Source organism: Haliotis asinina, chromosome 2 (genome assembly GCF_037392515.1).
Source record: "Haliotis asinina isolate JCU_RB_2024 chromosome 2, JCU_Hal_asi_v2, whole genome shotgun sequence".
Classification (NCBI taxonomy): domain Eukaryota; kingdom Metazoa; phylum Mollusca; class Gastropoda; order Lepetellida; family Haliotidae; genus Haliotis; species Haliotis asinina.
The window spans coordinates 51,464,499-51,485,190 of record NC_090281.1 but is presented as its reverse complement, the minus strand read 5'-3'; the positions used below and the strand labels follow the sequence as shown (position 1 = coordinate 51,485,190).

General features: G+C 38.3%; 1 protein-coding gene across 1 annotated transcript in view; it reads left to right on the top strand.

The window, feature by feature from the left end:
• The window catches only part of LOC137273885 (centrosome and spindle pole associated protein 1-like), an 81,270-nt gene extending 72,832 nt beyond the window's left edge, over window positions 1–8,438 (top strand). Inside the window, exon 49 of the mRNA XM_067806784.1 lies at window positions 4,303–8,438. Coding sequence (XP_067662885.1) covers window positions 4,303–4,372 — 70 coding nt within the window. The 3' untranslated portion in view covers window positions 4,373–8,438. The remainder of the gene's footprint in view (window positions 1–4,302) is intronic.
• Window positions 8,439–20,692: the final 12,254 nt, after the last annotated feature.

The following is a 20,692-nucleotide window of genomic DNA, read 5'->3' as shown; positions in this document are numbered from 1 at the left end:
ACTGCAGAGTTGGATAAGAGTCATACACGACTCATGTCTCCCATGAAGAATTGTACCTCTACTGCAGATTTGCATAAGAGTCATAGGATACACGACTCATGTCTTCCATGAAGAATTGTACCTCTACTGCAGATTTGCATAAGAGTCATACACGACTCATGTCTTCCATGAAGAATTGTACCTCTACTGCAGATTTGCATAAGAGTCATAGGATACACGACTCATGTCTTCCATGAAGAATTGTACCTCTACTGCAGATTTGCATAAGAGTCATACACGACTCATGTCTCCCATGAAGAATTGTACCTCTACTGCAGATTTGCATAAGAGTCATACACGACTCATGTCTCCCATGAAGAATTGTACCTCTACTGCAGATTTGCATAAGAGTCATAGGATACACGACTCATGTCTTCCATGAAGAATTGTACCTCTGCTGCAGATTTGCATAAGAGTCATACACGACTCATGTCTTCCATGAAGAATTGTACCTCTACTGCAGATTTGCATAAGAGTCATAGGATACACGACTCATGTCTTCCATGAAGAATTGTACCTCTACTGCAGATTTGCATAAGAGTCATACACGACTCATGTCTCCCATGAAGAATTGTACCTCTACTGCAGATTTGCATAAGAGTCATAGGATACACGACTCATGTCTTCCATGAAGAATTGTACCTCTACTGCAGATTTGCATAAGAGTCATACACGACTCATGTCTTCCATGAAGAATTGTACCTCTACTGCAGAGTTGGATAAGAGTCATAGGATACACGACTCATGTCTTCCATGAAGAATTGTACCTCTACTGCAGATTTGCATAAGAGTCATACACGACTCATGTCTCCCATGAAGAATTGTACCTCTACTGCAGATTTGCATAAGAGTCATAGGATACACGACTCATGTCTTCCATGAAGAATTGTACCTCTACTGCAGATTTGCATAAGAGTCATACACGACTCATGTCTTCCATGAAGAATTGTACCTCTACTGCAGATTTGCATAAGAGTCATAGGATACACGACTCATGTCTCCCATGAAGAATTGTACCTCTACTGCAGATTTGCATAAGAGTCATACACGACTCATGTCTTCCATGAAGAATTGTACCTCTACTGCAGATTTGCATAAGAGTCATAGGATACACGACTCATGTCTTCCATGAAGAATTGTACCTCTACTGCAGATTTGCATAAGAGTCATACACGACTCATGTCTTCCATGAAGAATTGTACCTCTACTGCAGAGTTGGATAAGAGTCATAGGATACACGACTCATGTCTTCCATGAAGAATTGTACCTCTACTGCAGATTTGCATAAGAGTCATACACGACTCATGTCTCCCATGAAGAATTGTACCTCTACTGCAGATTTGCATAAGAGTCATAGGATACACGACTCATGTCTTCCATGAAGAATTGTACCTCTACTGCAGATTTGCATAAGAGTCATACACGACTCATGTCTTCCATGAAGAATTGTACCTCTACTGCAGATTTGCATAAGAGTCATAGGATACACGACTCATGTCTTCCATGAAGATTATTTACAAATTTCTGTTTGAATCAATAAATATAAAGTTTTTTCCAACTGAAAGAAAGTTAAAATAATATTGAATTTTACCCTTTTGTCTTCTTTTGTAGATACATTAAAAGTGATTTGCTCTTTTACACAACTCAGACAATTTTACTGGTTCGATATTGATGACATTTGGCAAAATTGTCAGTAAATGAATATTTTGAAATAACATTGACTACGAGACCAACCAAAATTTTTGTTTCCTTGATTATCCTTTGATGAATAGAGCAGTACTTGCACATGTGTACAGCATCTCAACTGCTGATGACATCAGTCACCTTGATGGGAGAACGCATGACCAGCTACACTGCACGCTGCCAGCACATTGTACAACTAACACATAGCTGACCTAACACTTTGCTATTGCAGATACTACCCACTACTGTTTCCACAGTGACATGGGTTTGACCCAGGTAGCAGTGTAACAATGCCCAACACTGTGTGGATTTAATCCTAGATGTGCCCTTCTTCTCAGATACCAGTTCATAGAAATGAGCTCTTTTTCCAACTGTAGATGAATTATGTATACTTTCCTTCATGTTTGCTATTCTGTGAAAACTGTCAATAATGTTCTTGTTCCAATGGGAACTCCAGTGTACTCCCTTCATACCATGCTTGTCAGGTTTCTAATGACAGTGGGTAGCCTGGTGGTTAAAGTGTTTGCCTGTCATGCAGTTGGCCAGGGTTCCATTCCCCTCTTTGGTACAGTATATGAAGCCCATGTCTGGTGTCCCCTGCCATGATGTTGCTGAAATATTGCTAAAGGCAGTGTAAAACTGAACTCACACGCTCTGGTAAAAGATGCATGTCTGTTCATGCCTCTTAGGGCAGTGGGGAACAGGTGGTCACAGTATGTAACCTGGTTGACAGTATACTACTCAGTGTTCGATAGGGATATAATCTCAGTGTATAAGTATACACTTCACATAGTCTGTGTATCAGAGATAGAAATAGTCCCAGCAAATTACAGCCTAGCAGAGATCACCGTTCACATATCACCAGCATCATTGATCATGTTATCAACTCGGACTGGCCATACTTGAGACCCTGTTTGGAGTCAACGTCAGAAAAGGTCCCCTGTTACCTGCTTGTCGTAAAAGACAACTGTGGATTGAGTGGCCAGGCTTCGTGACTTTGTTGAATGCATCACACCTTTTTGCAGCAGATGGATCATTAGGTTGTTCGGTTCAAACTTTGCTGGGTGGTGTCATTTAGCTGCAATGTTATTCACAGTGATGTGATGACTTCTTTTGGATTGCAAGCAGACTATTTTGAATATTGATGATGGTGTATTTATAATGTCTTAGATTCCTCTGGGTTTGTCAGCACCATGACCCATGCTTATGGGTTTCACTGAGTGTAAATCTGTTAAACTGGCTCAAGTCTGTGGCTAAATCGCCTTGTGCTATCTTCCCACATACACTGAATCACTGGTATATATCGGAAATGCTATTTGCAGCTTTAGCAACAACTCTCTCAGTCTGTAACGATAGGACTTAAAAATGATTGAAAACAATATGAATGGAATATTTGTAGTTGGACTAACAACATAATTAACTAGTTAAAATAAGTAATTTAAATACATAATAATGACTCACCAATATATATTCATTCTGGTATGGTGACAAACGAACATTTGCAGATGACTACTGCATTTAGCCGTCTCCAGAACTGTGAACCACAGTGAAACAGATTACTCGTTTCTGTAATTGGCTGGCTACTTTGATATGCCTTAACATGCAGTTATCGCATGGTGACAGTAGTGCATGTATTATGTAGAATAGATACTGTGCCTGTAAATTGGACTTCCACATCAGCTGAAAACCAGTGGTGGATCTAGTCTTAACCATTTCTCCTAATTCTTCAATTGCTTTCTTCCTTGTCAAGTGAAATGGCTTGAGAGAAACTTGTCTGATTTATTGATTAGAATTTAGAGATTGTTTTGAGATTTGTTGGATTGTTGACAAGAGAAAAGCTTGCAACTTTTTCCTTTCCTCTCTTCCCAAACAACAGATTGAATTCATAAATTATGTATTGATGTATAAATGTATAAGATAAGTAATGTATTATTCAGTACAATATGATACTATGAATAGGAATATTCATTGAGCCAGTTATGTGTGTGTAATTATGTATTTTCATGGTGGCAAAGTCATGATATCATCTAAAGAAGTCACCAAGACCTTCTGCTGTTGGAGTTAACGGAATCAAGTAATTTGATTAAAACAATTTTAAGGTTGATATGTAATTTGCCCTTGATTTTTAATAATGATTTATGATTTTTGCTAAGTTTACTCTTTGGTGAAACAAGTTCGGATTGACCAGTATGGCTTGGAATTATCTGCAATAATGAAAACTAGATAATGTTTTAAGTTCTAGGAAATGGTATGGATCTATTGAGAAACTATAAGAATTTCAGGGTCTTCAGTTATGTATCAGCTTATTTTATGAACAGAGTGAAGTATTAAAACATAATGACAACATGTCATTTTACGTCATACTGGAACCAAAATTCATGATGTAAAAGTATGTCTACTGTGTTCAGTCATGAAAATAAAATGTACCCAGTAAGAGCCTGAGGGTCCATATCTTAACTGCAGATTTTGAAAATATAGATGTAACTTGCCCAAGATTAAGAGACTACAGCAGAATGTTTTTGGATGTTCTAAGTCCAAACATTTTGTATTGTGATGAGTGTTAAATGTTGCTGGTTTCAGACCCCCTACAAGTCAGACTATGCAGGATGATTCTTGGCTTCAACCTGGCAGCAAGCTGTCCCGATACTGAGTCCTGGTCTCTCTTCTGCACATAGTCTTCTTATACAGTGCTGCACATCGCCTCATCTAGCTCATCCGTGCCAACAGAACCGCTGCATGCTTCAGCTGACTTAAGGTCAAGGTTGCATGCTTCTGATCTGAAATGTCACCCTGATGTCACTGACACTCATCTGGTCTAAGCAGACTCACTCAGCTGAATGACACTTTCTCACTGGCCTGTGTTTGACCAAGTGCAGATTAAATGAGGAACAGCTTCTCAGCTGACCATATCCCTTCACATCCTTGGCTTCTCCATCACTCACATGGAAACAAGACTATAAGTGATTTCTTCAGACTATTGCCATGTAATTTGGTGAGAAATGAACCCTGAAGTTCATGAGGATGTTACATACTCTGTGCTAACTATAACATTTCTTTTCAAATTCCAGCATGTTCTGTGAAAGTTCCAAAATGTCACATGCACCAAGCGTTCTCTTTGTTGGCTATAGACAGTGCTAACTGTGACTTCCTTTGTCAGTTCCAACATCTACATTCCTGGGTTCAGGAAGACATTGTTGGTGCTGTACCTGAGAATCTCTCCACAGGATGATGAGTTTGTATAAATATTACCACATCTATTACATAATTGATGTTCTGACAGTGTTTCTGTATGCATGCGTCAGTTAGTGAACAGTGAACTGTACATATTATTGTCTTGTTCATTACATTCCTGTGACATGGTATTGAATATTCTGTACATGCATATCACATGTCGGACAATGCCATTACTAACAGATGAGACATTTGTAGATGAGAGTTATCTCCCTTCCTCCATGGCCAGGTTCATACACACATATGTAAATATGCATTCCATGTTTATAGGTTCACAGTATAAGAATACCTCAAGAAATGTTCTATTGTCTGTACCTTTATATCCTTCTAACTGAGTGTGTACATATCCTGTATATGAACATTGCCATACAACTTCTCAGTGGTGAAAGTATTTTCAGATCATGAGGTCTACTCTTCAGAACATGTCACTTCAAATTTCCTAGCTCCTTTCAACAGACTTAAAAGACGTAATTGTTTAGAATTGGTGTAACTGATAGGGCATTTCCTTGCATATGACACACTGTAGATTTCACTACATTAATATTGGGTTGACTACATAAATACCTCTGGATACATGGGACATTACTTGGGCTGAATCTTACGTCTTATGTGTAGTCTTACGCACAATAAAAAACTTGGCTGTTGGTTGATGTAGCAGACCCAGACACAGAACACTATGTTGCATATGTTTTGTTTCCAGTTTCCTTGGGGTTTTTTTCATGTAAATATCAGATGAACATGATTAACTTTTGGGGTTCCTGAACAACTGATATCGTATAAGGATGATATTCTTAAGCGTCACTATCAGAACGTTGTGTTAGAGTAGCATCCCCTCCTCACACCCACTCAGTCCTCCTCAGACATCTTCCACGCAGAATCATTGCTGCCACCAATGTCCAGCAGCCAGTTGACAAATCATAAACATTTTCCCCCTAACCCTAAAAGCAGGTCATTTGTTTGTTTTCCTTTTGGAATGCCATTCTACTGTATTGGGAAAGGTTGTTCTACTGACTTTATTTTTGATGGATGAAGTTAAGTTTTCTTTAGTTAATTTTGCAACTGATTTACTATTTCTTTGAGTAGTTTTTCATTCCTATTGAGTAAAACACCCACATTCTCCCTTCCATTCCCTTTCTTTCACCTTCTTGATTTGTCTGGGGGAAGAAGAGTATAATCTGACACTACAGTCATCACTTTGTACAGACATGGGGCAGTGGGGCAGCCCAGTGGTTAAAGTGTTGGCTCATGCTGAAGACCCAGGTTCAAATTCCAACATGAGTACAATGTGTGAAGCGCATATCTGGTGTTCCCACGATGATGTTGCTGGAACTTTGCTGAAAGCGACATAAAACCAAACTCAGTCAGTCAGTCGATGATTACAATGATATACATGGTTACGTCTCTTTGAGTTTTGTATTATATTGGTGGCAGCCTTTGTATAGAAGCTTTTCAGACAAGCTATCACAGTGAGAAGCAAGCCCTTGCCTGGGCATCTTGTCAGTTGACCTGACACAGCTTTCTTAGGTTGTGTATCTTTCTTTCATCTAAGAAAAAAGTACTGGTGAGAATAGGATCACTCTTTGCTTATACTGATGCATTTTAAAGACACATCACTGTCCATAGATGAAGAATATTGTCCTGATATTCTGTTGTTTGGCAGCATTCTAGTGTGTGAATATATGCCCAAAGATGTCTATTTATTACATTCTTATCTCTCAGAACATTGATGTGTATTTGTATAAAATGTGAATGTATATACGTGTATGTAGATGTTAATGGTTCTGGAAAACTTGACATTGTAAATACCGGAATTTAATTTGTTTGTTAAGGAGCCATAAGAAATGTTGAAAATAGATCTTTTATTTCAGACAACTGTCTTTACCTTGAGCTGCTACATGATATTATTCAAATTGTAAATAGTGTTGAATTGTGTGAGCCATCCTGATTTTATTTCATTACATGAACATATGGATTACCTGCATATATGTCAAAATATCCAAAATATGAAAATTATATGAAACAATTGTAAGTGTTACTCTATAGTTGACAGTTATGATTTCATGTGTAACCAGAGTGTCTGATTTCCCATGATCTCTCAATGTGGTATGACATTCAAACAAGATGTTTTAATTTGACCCCTTTCAGGTAAATTTAATACTTCTCGTATGTTGAATCGCTGTAAAGGATCTGATTTTACCAACATTGTTGTTATATAAACACAGGATTGATTGTACAAAAACTGTCGTGTCCATAGATCTGGAAGCTATTGCCCCATGTTACATGAAGCACCTCATTGTCTACAGCACTATGCAAAATGTATAAATCAAAATCTGGTCTACTTTGTTGTGATATAGCTTGTTTATTACATAGATATCTGTCTGTGATGTGGCTTGTTGACAACTTTTGTCTTGTTGAAAACTGGTTTTATTGTTTAACAATATTTTTGTGAGAACCAAAAGTAAAATTGACAGTGAAGAGGAATTGTACTGCATACTACTCAATAGAAGTAAAAAAAAGCTTCCTTTTTTCAGCTGGCAATAGTTACTGTTTGGTGACATGACATGGTCATGTGAAACTAAGGGATGTAATTGTTTGGATTTGACTGATGCATAAAATTAGATGCACTCTTTCAGGAGCAAAATCATTTGCAGACACAGAAGAATATTTTATATTAATTTGATGTGATTGAACTAGTTAAGGTTGCACAAGATTTATAAGGTTCACATGTATTTATACTTATTTATTCCAAAATATTATGCTAATATTGTTATGAGATGACACTGTCTATCTGTTGTGCCTTAGATTTCAAGCATCATCTTGGTGTCACATTAACTGTATGCATTTATGTGGATTCTCAGCCCACCCTGACATATGTATCTCTTCCTTGTGACACAAGTATTAAGTCGAAAATTTGTCATTTCATTTTATCATTTTAAGCGCTGTGTCCCTTTGATTGCTATGTTATATTAATCATGATGTTTTAGGTGATCTTGTTGCTGGTGGTCTTTGTGTATTTATGGTGGTCCTTTCTCTATGATGTAGACAGGTGCTGTTTGGATGGGGGAGGAAGAGTGCCATCCCTGACTGAAGGTTGGAGGAGAATCCTGTGAACATTGCATTAAAGCTGCATACTTTGTGATGTCGATACATCACACATTCCCAGTATTCTGAAGCTTTATGTTTGTTCTGCTATTTCCTTAGTGTCAAATTGTTATAGGGATATTTTTGCTCAGTCGGCATTCAGGAATGTTTAATGAAACGTCTTAATTTTATTTAATTAACTCTTGCTTCTTGTCAGCCCAGAGTGTTTTCTCGAAAGGTATATTTTTAGTAGAACCTAATGTACCTGTTTATGGTATGAGTGACACTGGGAATCTGTGCTGGATGTCCTGTTATGGATCTACTTATTGTCTCATGGTCAATCACCAGACTATCTGTGATATTTCCGTCCACTATATATTGAAGAAATAAACACATGCATATCACTTCAGGTATTTTTGTCTTTGTTTAAAGTAGATTTATTGTAAAGACCTTTATTGGTATTATACAAAATGTTTGGAATGAACAGGTCCGTAGCCTTCATAGCTGGTCTTAGAGATAACCAGGGTTTTACATGACACCAGATTCCTGTGTATTTGACGAAACAATTTTGTTTTAAAATATGCCCTCTCAAAATATTAAATTAAATTATCATACAAGTCATGCTTGATGAAGTTGCATGAGTGACCCTCAGAATTCAGTTCAATAAAATCAGTGTGATCAGCAGACAATGTTTTCCTGAGGTCTTCATTAATTTAGATATTTCTTTCAATTCATGTACAATACAGTGAATAAATCAGAAGCATGATTTCCGGCATATGTTCAGTATACTGCAGTGTGATGACGGCGCCAAAGAGTAAAAAATATACCATTGCCTAACAATCGTATAAATGGCAGTGCAACATGAAACAACTAAATGTTTGCAAAACTCTTGCTTTTTTCATCCACAAATAGATATTACACTAAACTTTTCTTGACTCCCAAATATTGAAAAGGCCTCCAAAGGTGCGTACAGCGGATTGTGAGGAAACAGGAGTTATCTCCCTTACACTGATACTTTCCGCACTTTGGGTCAATAATGTTCGTACATGTAACTTTACAAACTGTCATTAAAGAATTTAAAGATTATATGACAAGAACATTTATGTAATTTACACATAGTTTTTCAGTTGACAACCTGCACTGCCTGCCCCCCGGGTATATCAGTCATTTGCTGGACAATATGATAGCGACATATTAAATCCCCGCAGTTTTGTATGTCATTTGGAACAGATGTTTGTGAGAGAAGTCGTGGATATTGTTTACACTGGACTTGAGTTGAGCAACATGTGGTCCTTTTAACAAAATAGCATCGACCAGCGTATTGGAGATACTGGTCCAGAACAAAGAGACCTGAGTTTATTAAGAGACGCAAGATGTGATTTTCGCCATGTGATTAAGTATTCTGTTGAACCCACACAAACGAGAGTTACATACAAAAACGATTTAACAATGGGTTGAAATTTAGTCAAGCATGAACGTGATAAATCAAATATTGTGTTCCCAAATTCGGTAAATAATCACGTCAAGTGGAACCAACAAGTTCAAATACAAAGTGCAGTGGTAAATAAGTGTAACATTTAAACATCCCGTTGAAAACCCATGAAATGTCCATTTTATCTCGCAGTGCATTATTGTATCCAAACTCGCGTTTTAAAAAGTTTTTTATTTATTCTATTTTATTTATTCATTTATTTATTTTAAGAACTATGGTCCCCCAACGCTGCGCGTCTAAACGTGTCTAGTTCCAACTCGGATCTACGACCCCCTACTCCTCCACGTTACGAGACTTCAGAGCTGCTCGTTGACAGTAGGGGTAGATGCTGATTAAGTTGGTCAAACATGCACTAAATTATCGACAATATCCTATATGTACTATCATTTGATAATTGTTTTGATTACTCATACGCGCGCGCGCGCGCACGCACACACACACACACACACGTGTGTGTGTATAAGATAAGATAAACTTATATACATGTATACTATATATTAGATAAGCTTATCTAGGAAGAATCTTATATATTAGGAGTGAAGTTCTGTTTACGTGTTGTTTTCCGCTGCATTTAACATTTCCAACACTCTCATTGCTGAGGATACCAGAACGTATAGGAAGGTGGGCGCGGAATTGCTCGTGAACATCCATGCTTTGGTCTTCAGAAACCCATGCTTGTTGTAAGAGGCGACCTACTGGATCGATTGGTTAGGACTACCACAGTCTCAACACACACGCAAGCACAGATATGTACAGATCGTCACCATACAGCTGGAATATTGCTGAGTGTTTCAAAACAACAGACTAGTCTAACAGGGTAACCCACGTGGTAAAAAGAAACCTTGTCAAAAATAAATAAATAAATAAATAAATAAATAAATAAATAAATAAATAAATAAATAAATAAATAAATAAATAAATAAATAAATGAATAAACCAACACGTGGTCGACGGCATGAGTGCTGATGCCCCCTTAGTCTGGAAATGGAGTGAGGTTGATCTAGAATCCATGGCACGAAGCCACCGTCAACAGCATGGTCACGCCAAAGACCCGGGTTCGATTCCCCACATGTGGTACAAATTGTGAAGTCCATTTCTGGTGTTCCCCGCCGTGATATTGTGGGGGAATACTGTTAAAAACAGCTTAAAATCACACTGATTTACTCATACTCAGTATTCTTTCCTAAACTCTCTAGAATTAAAAGGAAAACATTTTATAATTATCTGGAATATATGCCTTTAGAATACTTTGAAAAGGTACACAAAAGCCAACTTGGAACATATAAATTTCAAAATTATGTTTATAAATTAAATTGAGAATATACCATTAAAAAGTACAGGATGCTCCATACTACTAACCAATGCCAACGCATATGAGTAAAAGTAATATCTATCCGTGCAGACGAAACCATTCCAAAGGAATGGAATAAACTGTCACATTTTCCTTTGATTTCTCTTCATCTTCTGTTCCTCCTTGGCTTCATCATTTGCATTTTATCTCTTAAATCCAATATCCCTTGCTTTTTTGGAATGGTATATATTGTAACGGGATAAACGCATGGCTAGTCCATGGGAACTAAAGTACATCGCGGGCTTATACGTTACACGAATCAAGCTTACGTGTACCTCTTGCACGCGACAACACCATATGGAAGTGATTTCAGGAGATATGGTATATTCTAGTTTACTTTGATTAATTTAAAAAAATATCGTTTGCCTAAATTTGTACATGATTGTACCTAACCATTTACAGATACTTGAAATGGTTTGTTAAAGTGTGAGGCCAAACATGCATTTTCGTTAAAAAAACCCCACACTCCCAAAATAAGGTCAACAATTCAAACTGACGAAATAATATCGTTTAGCTTCTGAAAATCTGTCAGTGAAATACAAAGAAAAGTGTTAGCTTAAAACGAAAAAGTCCCCGAATAGCAAATAAGTATATTGGTTAATAACACTTATGACGAACATCCTGTCCCGTCTTGCATATGTACATAATTACCATGACTCGATAGAAACGAGACAATTCACCACTAAGTAACATCAACAAATGGCTCTTATCTGACAGTGATTTACATATATCAACATTTCATTACCACAGCCACCCGGCAGTAAAAGGATATCGTTGACAAAGTTGTTCAGAATATCAATTTATGATTAAAAACTAGCCTCCCTATCTCTGACAATGATGGAGAGGCCACTTGTTCGGATCGAAGTGAACACAGGAGAATAATGCTTAACAATATCAAAGCGAGCTGGTCGCAGTGGCTGTGTTGAGAAGCTATACAAGGAGTGTTGAGGACGAGTAACCTTGCATCATTTTGTTGGAGATCGGGGAATCTCGGCTTGAGAATACTTCGGGACTGATGTGAATATTTGTTTGCTCCTTGACAGTGCCCTTCAGTAGGTGCGTGGACGAACAACGCCCATGAGAATCGCGCCCTCTGTGTTGCGTCATTGAGAAGACTAACAATCTCAAACTTGAGGTGTCAAACGGTGATTCATATCTTTGAAGAAGTGTAGATATCGTGTGTTACCAATGGCAGATGTAAACAACCCGCTGATGCTGTAAATGGTAGCGATATTAAAAACATCATCTGACAATGTACTGAATACTAGTAAACTATGAAAGGAAGCTCCTCCACCTCTTCACTTACTGTTCCATCATTTTCATGGGCTCTTTCCGTGGACCCTGACATAGTCCTAATCTTTCACTAACGTATCTTAAGTATTCATGCTGTCGTCCACCCATTGACCACATTAGCGGCATCTCGCCGGACCATTTGAACACCCCTTTCTACTCTCAGAGACACATTCCTTTGTTCGCTGCTTGTCTCGGGTAAATCGGCAATTCCAACACATTCTACCATCGTTTTTAAAAAAATGCATTTATTCAAGTCAATCAATCCTGCAATACCCTTTTTTATTCAAAAACAGATGATGTCATAGTTACGCTTACAATAGAAATCACATATACAACTGGCACCTGAATTTACATCATAATCCCTCTTGATTTATCCCCTCGTTCAGTCTCCATCACATGCATGAAACAAGAACCATGTTCTTGAACACCTCATCGCATGTTCCGCCCGTTCATTCATTTCCCGTTTATGTCCCCTCTCTCAATCTCTCTCTCATCGACCTCCTCCTCACTGCACTCTGCCTGTCTATCTCTCTTTCTCTCTCCCCCGTCGTTTTCTCCATTATCATTTCTTTATCTCCGCCAACATTCACTTTCCTCTCATCCATCACCGTCATTCACTCATCGTCATCTTCAGTCTTATTGCTTTCTTTTGTTCGTCGCTTTTATTCACTTACTCATTCATCGCCCTCGTCCACTGCCAGGCATCGCAAACCCACAAAAATAACAATTCAATTCAAATGTGTCAGAACACAGTTTGGTCGAGCTGTTAGTCCTCATTGTACGACAGGATTTAACGATATGGGTAAGTGATCCTGAGTAAAGTCATAGCAACTGATAACTGATAACAAGTTCCGCTCCTGTAATGTGGTCAACAGGTAGACTGTGTAAGGTATACCTGCATGCACAGATACAATATCGACACTTTATTTAAATTCACATTGTAGTTTGAAAAAGAGACACTGTGTTTTCGAAACTCATGTCAGTAGACAGTAGACCACGCGATATTCAGTACTCCTATAATGAAATTCCCAATTTGTCAAATGAACCATAGCATTTGAGTAAATAAACTGATCGACACTCGTTTTCATGGCAGGTGGTGCAAACTAGGCTTTGTTTAATCTTTTCCCCCTTTATCGTAATCCTCAACGACAAGCTGTGCATATCTTTCCGTCGTGGAGAGCGCATACTTACCTTCAGAGGGAGAAATAGAGAGAGGGAGAGAAAGAGAGGGGAGAGAGACAGAAAAGGAGAATGATGAGGGAGAGAGATGAAGAGAGAGATATGGTAATGATTGAAGGCTCCACGCAGACCGTCATACAGAGAACCATATCACACTGAATCGCCTTCAAACATTGTGCATTGTGTAGACATATGGCATATGTAGGCTTACAGCTAGATCTCAGAGCAGGAATGGCTATAAGTATCACGTCATGTTATGCCCCATCTAACGCTACTGGCCTTAGATAACTCCCCCTACGAACCACACCTACAAGCTCCAGGGTTTGTGTACCGATAGAATCTGTTTTCTTGTCTGAAGAGGGTACAGATGATGATATAGACAACAAATACAAGCGCCACCTAGGTAGTAGATTAGAATTTGACATAGAAGCTGGCACGTAGGTCATGGGTCGGAGTGGTGATTGAACTTGTAAATGTCTTCCACTTGTACATTGCAAGGTGTAATCGCTTGTCTGACGGTGAACGCTCATGTATGTATTGTTTAAACAATCACACAATATGAATTACTGACATATAACTCACATATTTAAATGTTAATGATTGTACGAGGAAGAGATATATTGTTTGACCGATTATCACCTTTCGTGCATTATGATGTGATTGTGAATGAGTGAGTGGGTTTAACACCCCTTGGATGTGATCGTTAATTTCCTACTTTTTATCATATGGGATTATATTAAACGTAAAACTTACATTTTAAACTTTTACATTTCTTGCTGCTTTGATTGTTAAACTAGTTATACGCAAAATAATCATCAGTAATAAAAATAGATCCTTATTGTATAATTCATTTCCATAAACGCTAAAACAGTTTCCAGTGTACGGTCCTGACTGTATCGTAGAATGTGTGTAACACCCGTGTTAACACATGCAGTAGCAAGTGCTCACCTGAAACAAAACACCGGAAACATGTCGTGCACTGTAGCAATGGACTTGTTTCGAAAGATATTTTCATTAGCTATGCGTCAAATTGGAAATCGTCACCACGCAGAAAACCTAAGACCTTTATTAAAGCTACAATGAGGCCTTGGATGTTATGCTGTTCAAAGACTTTTCAAGCAAGAGTTGTATGCAGTTGTATGTCAATTTGTATCTTGAAGGTAAACAGGTGAATCACACAAATGGAACCAAGACTAATTGGATATGAACGGTGCGGTAGTCCGTGTTTACTCCGTCTGTATCAAATGAGTGCATGATGGTATGTAGATACTGCCATAGATGTAGTTTTGTCATACACAAGTTACTGCAGATCCACCAACAATAAATATAACAGGTCAACGCAGAAAAACATCCAGTCTCGATGAATCTCCCAAGCATACTCCATTGGGCTTAAGTCCAAATATAAAACTTCGTGAATGCATCACAGAAACTAGTTGATGACACCAGTTGCTCCAGACTCTGGGTGCTGGGTGAATACTGATCAACTCTCTGCATTTTAGATAGATGAAGTGCCCAAACGGAAGCCTGAACTTCGACAAATGCTATTCAGTGAAACGTCTTGAAACAAATCTATGGTCAAATACATCTCCATACGTAATTCTAAACCTATTGGTGTGAATGAAGAATACCAAGTGAACAAAGGGAATTTCAAATCAGCAGAACCTGAAATGCAAGCCTTTACTTCCAAAATATAATATGATGTATTCAGGTAAGGGCAGATATTCCTACCGTGCCAGTATCAACCGCCATTCACACAGTTGCATGACAAAGTACGTATGTGATTTGTTGTTTGACGCCGTACACGACTGATTCACGCAACACAGGTTCAGAAATTCCGTTACTCGAGTGACCCTTATGTGAGATGTTTCTCTACGTGCACACCTAACAGTATACAGAACAATCATCTCAACAGACACGCTCCCTAGATTCACTCATGGGGACCATCGGCAATCGTAATGCAACTCAAAGACACCAATATTGTTAGTTCATTCTAATCATTTTGAGGCATTTTCGACTAACACTTTCAGCAAGTTTATCAAAATCAAAATGGAAAAAGGTCATACTTCGTTTTAGGTGGGTTCGCGATTTGCGTGGCTCACTGTATGTAATAAAGGACACAACTTGATGACCAGTCTTAACAGACTATATCTTTCTTCAGCTACCTTCAGTATTCATCATAACGATGTAGGGTTATAATGTCTGTATAGCACATATACGTTTAGTGTTTAATAGTTTGCAAACTGAAATATGTGTGCCAAAATGTAAAACAGATTAATTTAATTTGATTTATTCAATGTAGATGTATTTTGTTGCTGTTAACAACGTTTAGGCGGACTTCGTCACCAAGTGCGTTTAGATCGCGGATTTCCACGAGGTATATTTGCTTCCCCATCCGTCTCTGATGACAGTTCATGGTTACAGGTTCGCTAGAAAAGTATATAAACGTTTGGAAATATTTCAAAGCAGTAATAGCGTCTAATGTTTTCCAGTGATGAGTAGTCTTTAAAATGTTGGCAATAAATCCTCAGAATTAACGACGCTCCTGAACCCGCGTCATCCCTGGGACAATTATGTAGCATACAAAAAGGTCTCGAACTATTCGTTTATTAACTCAAAGAAAAATACTTTTCAATGCATTACAATCAAAGGTTCCAGAAGGCTTAGCAAGTTTGAAATACTGGGTATCTGGTTCCATCTCTGAAATGTTTCTAAAATTACGTGGGGCCAGCTTACAACTAACAGGAATTATAATTAGGAAATTACATTTGAACCATAGTGCGGTGTGAGTTGAACAGTCACAGAAACTTTTAAACGAAACCATTTAGAACCAAACCAAACCGAAAGCAGAAAGATTTAATTGTATATAAAACGAACACCTGTATGACGCCATATTATATAATGAACGTACATGTGTTCCCATTTATGTCAGAAAATAGAAACTGCATTCCCAGAAACAGATTTACAATCTACAAAATATATGCAAGACAGTTTAGTTTCAGGCCCTTATAAAAAAGGTCGTACGTGTTCAAACACTACAAACATTTCATTCAGTAGGTGAACCCAAATGCAAATTATGTACGCGTTTCCCCACTTTATTGTCAAAAACAAACTATCAGAAAGATGAAAAATGAGCAGCAACGTTGATGACAATATTAATATGCTGGAACAGCATGAAATCTTTCCTACACACCACTAATATGTCATTAATAGTTCACACGAAACAGACCACCATCAAAAGTTGAGAAGGCCGTTATTGGGACCTTGAAAGTCGAAACCCTTATACAAAGCTGTCAGAAAGGGACGTGCTGCTTTGTAAATTTCGGTAGAAAGAGAATGCTACCGCGATGTATTGAAGGATATGAACCTTCAAGGCTGCAAGGCTGATCCTGTTGGAATATTGCTGAACGTGAAGGAAAATGTGACTTTAGGAAAGTTGAAGTCGCCCGCTTGTGGAACAACTTTGTGGAGAGGTTTTGTCACTTTGAGTGAGTGAGTGAGTGAGTGAGTGAGTGAGTGAGTGAGTGAGTGAGTGAGTGAGTGAGTGAGTGAGTGAGTGAGTGAGTGAGTGAGTGAGTGAGTGAGTGAGTGAGTGAGTGAGTTTTCTGTTCGCCTTTAACATTGCAACGGTCTATCGTTGACTATCCGTGCACTGGTTGGGTCAGATTGACTGTCTGTATTGGAAAGTAGTACTGACATTGACAGTACTGTATTCTACAACATCTGTTACATGTTGTCACCATGTAGACACTATACACAGCACACATGTAGTCTAGACAGCTATTCATCACTCAGCTCAATTCTATATTCATTATATTCCTATTAACTGTATTCAAATACTGTAATTGATAATACATGTTTAACTTTAGTTATGCATCACGTAATTCTCCTGACAAGCCTATGCTCGCATATGTCTTTCAGCGTGATATATCAGCTCAAAACAATTAAAACTAAATTGCCTTTTGGATTTCTTTACATATATTAAAAACAAATCGTCTAGTCAACAGGACGTCAGGCGCGCGTAACTGATCATGACACGCTTGGTCGAACTTCAGGAAAGATACAGCGTCACATATAATTAGCTGCTTTCATTGTACCAGTGTTGCACGTGCTTTTAAAACTTATAGTGTGATGTGTATCTGCTTACAGGGAGTATCAACAGTTTAATCTTTGCAGAACATATTTCAAAGATTTATTCCGATTTAGAACAAACCTTTAAACACCAACTTGAAAATAGTGTGTATCAACTCGTCAATAATAAATATTTTCCGAGCAAAGCTCTGCCAGCATTTTAGTAATTACTCGAATGGAAATATTTATGCAAATAATAATTATCAAAAACACATTTTGATGTTTAAATTGATGAAACAATGAATTTCACATACCCAGACTTAATATAATGGGACCCTGTACACTTTTAAATACAAAAAAAGTCTAAACAGTCTTTCATATATGTATTTCATATCTATTGTTGACATACAAGAGATACGAAATATATTATACATACGTGTATGCTCAGATAAAGATAATGTTATATTTTGTGTTCTTAAAGTACCGTCGCTGTGGTAACTCCCATCTGTTTAGAAGTGTTCTAACTTGAAACCAATTGTTATTTCTTTATTTTATAACATTCCCGCACCTCTGGCGTTCTCCTCTGGCAACGAACGGTAAACACTGTGAATTACGGTGTTGTTAATATAAGGAAGATCCAAGTATACATACGTACAAAGAGATGTCACCTATAATTTGTAGCCATGTAGAAGCAGAATATCTGTTTATGTGAGACTATTTTAAACTGCATATATGAATACATGCACAATAGCATCGGTTCTCTTAAATGTACAAAAATTTGAAATCAACGTGATATTGTCATCAACGAATATTATACCGAACATTCACACCAACATCCACAATCACAGACGGTATCGGCACAGTTTTTCGAGGAGCATATATTATCTGCATAAGATCTTTCGTCGTTAGACGGCTTCAGGATTTGTTGAACGGCGGATTAGTGATAGGAGGTTTGAGATGAAAAAAAAATATCTTGGCTCATCTTCATTACATAATTACTGCTATTTCACCTGTTGAAATCGCTAACACATACGCACTCACGCACGCACCCACGCACGCACACATACACTCACTCAAAGAGAGACACTCTGACACACAGAGATCACACACATATTGAGTTTTTTGCTTGAGTGTGTATGTTTTGTGTATGATGAATTCTGGTCATCTGGAGCGGGTTACATTGTTCCAGTAGCACGTGTCATCGTCTCCAAGATATTCACTAAGATGAGATCAACGTAATATTTTAACACTTACGAGAGAAAACTGAAAGTTCGGAGGAAAATGGAAATGAAGAAAGGATGGTGCTTAACCTTTTCTTCGGTGTACGTGATAAACAAAACGCGTTATTCGGAAAGCCGACAAGTTATGGCTCGACGGGATGTGTAACATCCTGTTTATGATTAATTCGTGATATACCAAGTGATATGGAGTCATTCTGTCTTTGAAACGTAAAAAAGAAGATGATATGACATAATCATTTCACATAATTAGATTTGAAGATGAGGCAGTTTACACATCACAAACTAGTACTAATCTGTAATGAAAACAAACAGTGCTGGACCTTTGATCATATAATGCCTTTGTTTGCAGGCCTTGCATCAATCTAAAATAACGAGGCGTTTTTCATTTTGTTCCAAATTGGCTTTTGTGTATGTTTTCAGACTCTTCAAGAAGGGTATCTTGCAGACACTTTAAGATACTATAGATTTGAAATCTAGAGAGTTTAGCATAGGGTTGAAGAATAAAGCTACTGTTAATCATGGCTTCCATGTGGTTGGAACATTACCCGGTATATTGCAAAAAAGACACACACCATTTCCAGACTAAAGAGGTCACAGCATTTGTATCGGATGGTCAGAGATCCGTGTTAGACTTTGTTTGTCTGTTGTTTAGGGCCACACTCAGTAATATTCCAGCTATACGACGGCGACATGAAAAGACTGAAGTCTGGACCAGTCAATCCGGTGATTTACAACAGCCTCAACCTGAACCCTTTTATGTGAAACTGATAGGCGTGTTCCTGCCCTAGTATTCTTCATACGGACACTAAGGGCACTAAGCATATCCCTGCGTCTCGCCTAGCGTGTCTCCTCCCCACAGGGGTGCTTGGTTTTCAGTTGTCTCTGGTTTGACGGCCATATGGAAAAAAGCTAGCTGTTGATGGGCATGCAGCTATTGTGTAATACCCTGCTGCATCTCCGTCCTGACAGTGAAAAGGCCATATTTGAAATAGAAGGCTGTATCTGGTGTCGTAGTCATTGTTAAGCTGGCGTTAAACTCTGCCTGCCTGTGGGCTTCAGTAAAGCTGTTGTCGGGTATGCTCTTTGTGCCGGGGATAGATAGCTACTCATTTCCTTGAGTTGTTTCCTTCCAAGGTGAAGGTTGAGTCACAAATATGTCCTTGTAATGACAATATCAGTCCAGGTAAACGGATGATCACGTTGTTTCACACGCTTTCTTATGCGGGGTTGTTCCTCTTAGTGGCATCACGATCCGCTGATTCTTAATTTATCAATGCAATTCCAGTGCTCTTGGGGTTCACATACACTTTGTAACTACATGTATATGCCACACCAATTACTTATTTCCTTAACCCGACAAGTGATACACTATCAAAGCGACGTTAAGCGACTCAGGTAAGCTTTATCTCTTGCGGTCAGTCAAGATAAGAAGAGAAATCATTGTTAGGTTGTCGGAAATGCTGAATTTTGTAACAAAAAATTATCATGCCTTTTGTTTTACTCCAGATTCGGACAAAAGTTTGCTCGTACCTGTTCTAAGTAACATTCTGTGAGGAGTGCTTACTTTGAATGCGCGTTTCAGTGAAGTATACTGGTTGGTAATCGTCACACGGGCGGGAGAGGAGGGTGGGGGTGGTTGTGGGGGCATGTTTATATGGCCTGTTAAGCAGACCAGAGACGTTATAAACGACGGTTGTTTCCATCAATCATAGTACAAGTTTAACATGAAAAAAATATAAAACTATTTCTTTCGGGTAGCGCGTACTTTTATCTGGATCCGCTTTGACAAATGATGACAGCACTTAACCCAGACCATGCTTGATAAATGAGTGAATATGGTTTTCCGCTGCTTTAGCAATACTCCAGCAATATCACGGAGAGGGACACCAAAAATGGGTTTCACATGTACCCATGGGGGAGTCGAACCTGGCCCTTATGCGTGACGAGCGAACGCTTTCAACACTGGGCTACCTACTTTACAAATGACAGTATTATGTGTTTGATAGTCATTAAGGTAATATTTTGGTTAGCATG